At 37.4% G+C, this 7700-nt stretch overlaps 1 protein-coding gene across 1 annotated transcript in view; it reads left to right on the forward strand.

Moving 5' to 3' along the window:
- The window catches only part of STIL (STIL centriolar assembly protein), a 53546-nt gene extending 47149 nt beyond the window's left edge, over positions 1-6397 (forward strand). Inside the window, exons 15-16 of the mRNA XM_049775156.1 lie at positions 424-671; positions 5589-6397. Of these exons, the coding sequence (XP_049631113.1) occupies positions 424-671; positions 5589-6378 (1038 nt within the window). The 3' untranslated portion in view covers positions 6379-6397. The remainder of the gene's footprint in view (positions 1-423; positions 672-5588) is intronic.
- The last annotated feature ends 1303 nt before the right edge of the window (positions 6398-7700 follow it).

Here is a 7700-nt window from a genome sequence, read left to right on the forward strand (position 1 = left end):
CAAAAACAAAAAGAACAACTTCAAAACAAAAAAAATGTTTCCTTTAGACTCACAGGGGTCCTCAAACTTTTTAAACAGGGGACCAGTTCACTGTCCCTCAGACCATTGGAGGATCTGACTAGTAAAAAGAAAACTTATGAATGCTTATGCACACTGCATATATCTTATTTTGCAATGAAGAAACAAAACAGATACAAATACAATATGTGGCCCGTGGGCCATAGTTTGAGGACCACTGCTAGAGTCTGATATAAGATATTATTAAGATGAGCTTTGCAAATCTTAATATTTGCGAATGCACTGATACTTTGTTAATTTTTACAATATGCAGTTTGACCTTTTCTTTGCCTTACTTATGCTATTGTTCTTTTTATTTTCCTAAGATGGTTCATAGTAATTCTTTTATTGAATTCTTTTTTGTAGGGTCAAGTGAACCACTTACTAAACTCCGCCAAAGAAACTGAGCATCCATCTTCTAAAGCTGTTATCATCAGCCAGGAATGCACCAGAACTCAAAATGTTTATCATACAAAGAAGAAAAAAAATGATTCTGGACAAGTGGACAAAGATTGTGTTCTTAATGCAACTCTTAAGCAACTGAGAAGCCTTGGAGTAAAAATTGATTCTCCCACTAAAGAGAAGAAAAGTGCACATAAAGTTGATCATGCCAGGTAATCTTAATATTTTTATAAAAAAGAAATAGGGGCCAGAGATAGTACATTAGACATGGTGCTTGTCTCGTACATGCCTGAATGGGTTTGATCTTCGGCACCCTTTATTGCCCCCCCTGAGTGTGCCAGAAGTGATCTCAGAGTGCAGAGCCAGGAGTAAGCCCTGAGCACCACTGGGCGTGGCCCCAAAACAAAACAAAACAAAAAAGCGACAACAAAGAAAATTTTTGTTTAAAGTGTGTGCTAAGCTTCTATTCTAAACCAACTATGAGAAATACCCTAATGTAGAAGGTACCGTACCCTAATGTAGAAGGTACCGCAGCAAAGACAACTTTGCTGTTTTAAATTTAGCTGGAAATATTCACAGAATATTTCTGATACCCATGGAAAGGAATAATAGAGTCTGCTTTGGAAGCATATAGATGTACTTAACTTCAGTAGATTTCATGCTATATAATAATTCCCCTTTATTAAAATTACCTTATTTAAAAGTTTTTACTGACTTAGACTAAAGACATCTTAAATTATTTAAAGTTTATATTTTATTGATTATTTATGAGTTCTATTAGTTACGATTAAACATGAAATGATTTCTCCATCATGAAGCCATATTTTTGTCAGTGATTTTCCTCTTACACCTGTCTATAGTCTATCTGCATCCTGCCTAATCATATTGCCTCACAGTTTGCCTTAAACTTAAGGTATTTTTGTTGTATTTTAACTTTTTCTTTTTTTTGGTTGGGAGGGACATGTAGGGGCTTTTCAGACCATAGCCACCTGTGCTTTGGGCTTATTCATGCCTCTGCTTGCTCAGGGATCATTTCTGGCTAAACTCAGGACCATTTGTGATATGGTGATTAAACCTGGATTGGTTGCATGCAAGGGTTGGATCTTACTTAGTATATTCTCTCCAGCTTCTAATGTTAGTTTTTCACTTTAGTGTCCTTTTGCCAAGTTCACCTATTCAATATTGACATTTACCAAGTTCCTTGCTGTAATATTTTTTTTTAACCATTTGTCTTGCCAGAATCCTTATCTTTCAAAGCCTGAGCTTATAGATAGCCTTCTTTGTTGAAACTGCCTGTGCCCCTTACCAGAATATTGCTCTTCACATTCAAAAAACCTGGTTCTTAAATGGTTATACATGTTAGTGTGATAGCCTTTTCAGCAAAAGTGGGACTTTTATGTACCTGAGTTTCAATTATCTCTGCCACACTTAATAGGCCTTCAGTTTGCTGATTGAATACATTTCTACTAATACAAGTTATTACTCAAGGCTTACAAGCAGTATTTTAATTTTAGTGGCCCTGTACTACTTATTGTCAGTATGTTTGGCCTTGTTATCTTCTGATATATATCATCAGAATATAACTTGTATACCAAAAACTCATAAGGCATTCACTTAGTATTTAGAACACATTTTCTTATAGAAATTGGGTAACAAATTGTAGTTTAGTGTTCTGTGTAATCCTTGCTAGCCATACTATTTCTCTAATTTTATAAATCTGTTATGCATTGCTATTGTCTCTGTGTGATAGCTTTCCTGGTCCAGAACATTGCACAGATCAAGAAGGTTTAATGGCAGTATAGTACAGAGAGGTCCCAGACCTATCTAGAACTTACGAGAAGACAAAGATTGTGGGGTGAGGTACACTTACAGCGTACTCCCAATTAGAGTGACCTATTGAATCTGTAACAAAGTTAAGCAGTCTCTCAAGATGCTTCCATACTCTCTACTTACTGGAAGAGTGTGAAGGAGAAAAATCTAAAACCCTTACATAGGATAAGTTGGAAATAGCTAATTGGGATTTGGGACAATAAGCAAGGTAGACTTTCATCTTTAAGTAAGGATAATTCTTGCACTTCCCTTAATGTTGATGTACCCTCATACGGACATAAATGGATTCAACTTTCTTTTGAGACTGCACATCTAATGAGACTCTAACATAGTTTATTGTGCTCAAGGCTTTTAGGATTTGATTAGTGAAATGGCCTTTGCTTTTCATCTTAATTACCCTAGTGTTTATAGTCACTGGTTCTGAGAATTATTGATTTTATTTTCAAAGTAATGGTGTTTCTGTCAACCCCGAATTGGAACTTGCAGAATACGTTAGACGGTGAATCTTGAGTAAACTTCTAAGCTGATGTTATCTGCTTAATGAATGATTCTGTTATATAGAGATTCTTTAACCATTCTATTAAGAAAATCTAATTCAAGTAGACCTACTTTTTCTAAACAACTTTTTTGTTTTGTTTAATTTTGGTTTTGAGTCATACCCAGTGATGCTTAGGAGTTATTCCTGGCTCTGCTCTCAGGAATCACTCCTGGCAGGCTTAGGGACTATATGAAATGCCAGGGATCAAACCCAAGTCAGGTCAGGTTGGTCATGTGCAAAGCAAACACACTACCCACTATGCTATTGCTCTGGTCCCCCAATTTTTTGTTTTTTGGGTCACACCCGGCAGCACTCAGGGGTTACCTGTGTCTACACTCAGAAATCACTTCTGACAGGGTTGGGGGACCATATGGGATCCCGGGACTCAAACCACCATCAGTACTGGGTCAGCCACGTGCAAGGCAAATGCCCTACTACTGTGGTATCTCTCCGGTCCCATTTATTTATTGTGACCAATGTGAATTGCAGGTCTTCCACAGTTATATTTAAGGTACAAAGTAACAGTGAATTAGGGCCATTCCCACCACCTGTGTTGTCCTTCCTCCACCCCTGTTCCCAGCATGCTCCCTCCCCACTTTGCTCCCTGGACTGCTAGTATAGCCATTTTTAATGAAAATATTTTTTATGAAAATTTTTAATGAAAGCTTTTATTTGCCTTTCTCACCTTTTACATTAATATTCTATATATATATTTACTTGTTTTAACATGTACACATTTTCTGACTGAAAAATTCTTATAATTTTGATAAGACAAAATACTATGAGATACCACTATTGGGGCTGGAGCGATAGCACAGCAATAGGGCATTTGCTTTACGTGTGGCTGACCCAGGACGGACCTGAGTTCAATTCCCAATATCCCACATGGCCCCTTGAGCCTGCCTGGAGAGATTGCTGATCCTGCCTGCAGAGATTGCTGATCACAGCCTCAGGGGAGTAGCCCCCTGAGTGCCACCAGGTGTAGCCCAAAAACATACATACATACATACATACACACATACATACATACACACATACATACATACATACATACATAAATTAATAAGTGCCTTATAAAAAAGAGATACCACTATGACTATATTACATAGAATAATCTCTTCTATCTTAAGATATTCTCTAAATTAATAGTATTAAGAAGCTTGAGGAAGGGTTCCCAGGCATTTGTGGAGAACCAGCATTCTTAAGTACTCTGTTCCATTTTTTGCAATGCCATCACTAGTTTCAGGGAATACTAATGCTTGGAAATAGCTTCTTCAAAATTGTAGGTACCTTACGTTTTTTTTGGATTTTGTGGGGTATGAGTACAAGCATGCCTGGCTGAATTTCTTCATTGGATGATATGTAAAGTCATACAGTATTCCTTTATTAAATTATTTATTATTTGCCACAACAAAAAATAAAAGACTCATTTTTAAGGAATATAAAATATTTTTCTGTTTAGGCCACACCCAGCAGTACTCAAGGCTTACTCCTGGCTCTGCTCAGGGACCTTTAGTGGTGGGCTTGGAGGACCATCTGGGTGTCAGGGATTGAACTTCGGTCTGCCGCATGCAAGACCAGTGCTTTATTATCACACAGATCTGGAACAGAGAAGCTTTATGTGCAAAATTTCCTTAATACAGTTTAATGAAACAGTGATTATGAAGACCCAGGGAGTAAGAAAGATCTAGCCTTTCTTAAAAACAAACAAAACTAGCTGTTTGTTTATTTAGGGTTGTTTTGTCTTTATTTTGGGGCCACCCCAGGTGTTGCTCAGGCCTACTCCTGGCTCTGCATTCGGGGATCCTGGCAGTACTTGGGACCATATTAGGTGCTGGCAATCAAACCTGGGTCACCCATGTACAAGGCAAACTTTCTACTGATTGTACTATTTCTCCAGCCCCTCTTGCTAGCTATTTAGTTTAAGGAAGTTAAAAAGTCTTATACCTAACTTCTCTCCACTATACTACCAAAAACAATAATATGAACCTTTTTATTTATTTACTGAGTGCCTACTAGATGCTGGGCCCTGTTCCAAGCACCAAAGATACCATAATAAGGGGGAAACACAGAAATTCTGTCTCCTGGGCCTCTTTTGAGGAAGTTTGACAGTAAATAAGGAATGTAAATTAAGTATATAGATAGGTATCAATGCTTAGAGGGAAGTCTGAAATGTTAGAGTGTGGGAAAAGGTTGATATATTTGATGGGAAGATCTCCCTCGATAAAGTTGTCTATGAGGATTAAACTAGCTTTTAGTAGAATACCTGATATATTCTAAACATCAATAAAAATGAGCAGCAATTTGCTGTGTATGATATAGAGAAGAATTAAGTCTTTTCATCTTAACAAGATAATGCCAGCCAAAATAAGTTGAAGGTTCTATGAAAGAAAGGTTGTAGTGAAAGAAAATTTGTTTACACATAAATACCCACCAACACACATATCTACATCCACTGACTGGTTTTTCTTGCATTGCAATGGAATCTTCAATTACAAGCAAATTAATGTTCTAGGCTACTCAATAAAACTTACGGTGTGATTATAAAATATTTTCTTACCTTATTACTTTTTTACTAATTTGAGTAGCTTTTACATTATGAGACTATATTTTATCTTAAAGTCCTTGTATACACTTAGGAAAATAAATCTGTCCCACTTTTAGTCTTTGAATCGTGGATATATTTATCTCTGTCATAAATACTTAAATATCTGAGCACTCAAAGTAAGATAAGTGATTGCCTCACTTTTGTGTCTTTCAGTGTGTTGGCATGTATCAGCCCTGAAGCAGTGATCTCCGGATTAAACTACATGTCTTTTGCCAATGTTGGCATGAGTGGCTTAAGCCCTAGTTGTGTGGATTTGAGCATGGAGGCAAATGCTATAGCTTTGAAATATTTAAATGAAAATCAGCTGTCACAACTGTCTCTGGCCCGATCAAACCAAAATAACTTCGACTCCTCTTTAAACCTTGTGCATATGAATACAGACAGAAGTACAGCAGGGCTTTCACCAAGTAACATGTCATTTGCAACTAAAAAGTATATGAAGCGATATGGACTCATACAAAGCAGTGATAATAGTGAAGATGAAGAGGAGACCACAGAGAGTACCGAGAGCAGAGGTGAACATTCATTACATTCATTAAAACAAAACTTTATATCCATCCCTGAACAGCTTGGTGATCAGAAGCAGCCTACAGGGAAGCCCTGTGAAATAATGAACTATTATGGCTCTGAATCTGTAAGTCCCCACACGGACTCGCCTGTTTTGAGAAATATCACCAACGAAATTGTTCATTCAAAAACTGGACAGCAGTGGAATGAAAACCCGGATTTCTTACTGAAGAACCTAAAACCTAGCCCTGCTGTGAACCTTTGGACTGGAAAAGCAGAGTTTACCCAACATCCTGAAAAAGAAAATGAAAGGGACGTTCCAATTTTTCCCGAACATTTGAAACCTTCTGACACTTTAAAGAACATGAACAGCATGAGTTCAGTAGGCACATTCTTAGATGTAAAGCGTCTCAGACAGTTGCCAAAATTATTTTGAACGTTTAACTCCTGCCCTCCAGTTAAGAGTGACTCCTGAAAATACTTAGGGAAGCCAGAGGCATTTGGGATTCCCAGTCATTCTAGGAGTTGTCCTGTCTCTTGGGAGCAGCCAATCACAAAGAACTCAGCAAGTGACCTGGGTGTGTGATCCTGGCTAGAAGGGCCAAGTTCTGTGTTCATACAGAGTGCTGCAGCATTTCCAGAACCTTCTTTGAAAGAGAAAACCCTGAGACCATTTATTTATGTAGACCAATTTAGGTAAACACAGTATCTAATCCTGAATTCAGATTGTTCTTTTTTATACTGTACATTTTGAAAAGTAAAGCCATTTCCCTCGCATATTATATTTATGTATCTACCCAGTATCACTAAAAGAACATGAATCATGTCCCTGAATAAATCAGCCAGATCATTTCTTTCTAAATTTAAAGGGAAAGTGTTGGCGGCTTAAAAAATTTTTTTTCTGTTTTTATTTTTGGGCCACATCCACTGGTGTTCGTGGCTCACTCCTGGTTCTACACTCAGGGATCACTCCTGGCAGACTGGGGGAACCATATGGGATGCTAGGTATTGAACATGGGTTGGCCACATGCAAGGCAAATACCCTTCCCACTATACTATCACACTGGCACCTGTTTTTTAAATAGAGTTGAGATCTTTGGTACAAAGTGTATATGTCTTCTTAATTAAGATGTACATTGGTGAAATTCTGTGGAGATGAACTTTTACAATTTCATGAGTTAACATTATTGTGACATTTTCAACATATTACTCTAGCTGTCAGAAGAAGGAAATTATTGGGTTATGACTGTTTTATAAATTTGGAGTTTTTCAAATGTTTTAATATTGTAATATTAAATTTAATATTGTAATAAAATATATATAGCTTGCCTGTTTTCCTTTCTCCTCTGCAATAATATTTCCTTTACCACTGAAAAGTGATTTTTAGTGGCTGGAGCATTAACACAGCAGTAGGGCGATTGCCTTGCACGTACATGGCCAACCCAGGACGGACCCAGGATTGATTCCGGGCATCCCACCTGGTCCCCCGAGCCTGCCAGGAGCAATTTCTGAGCGTCATTGAGTATAGCCCAAAAACCAAAAAAATAAAATGGTTTTTAATGTGTGCATCAAAAGTGTGATTAAATATAAATCTTAGTACCTCAATAAAAATAATTTTAAAAATATTTTTACCTCTTTGTTTTGGTTTTTGAGCCATATCCAACAATGTTTGATGTTTACTCCTAGCTCTGCACTCAAGAATTACTCCTGATGGGCTTGAGAACCATATGGGATTATGGGAATAGAACCCAGGTTGGC

Source organism: Suncus etruscus, chromosome 6, assembly GCF_024139225.1.
Source record: "Suncus etruscus isolate mSunEtr1 chromosome 6, mSunEtr1.pri.cur, whole genome shotgun sequence".
Taxonomy (NCBI): Eukaryota; Metazoa; Chordata; class Mammalia; order Eulipotyphla; family Soricidae; genus Suncus; species Suncus etruscus.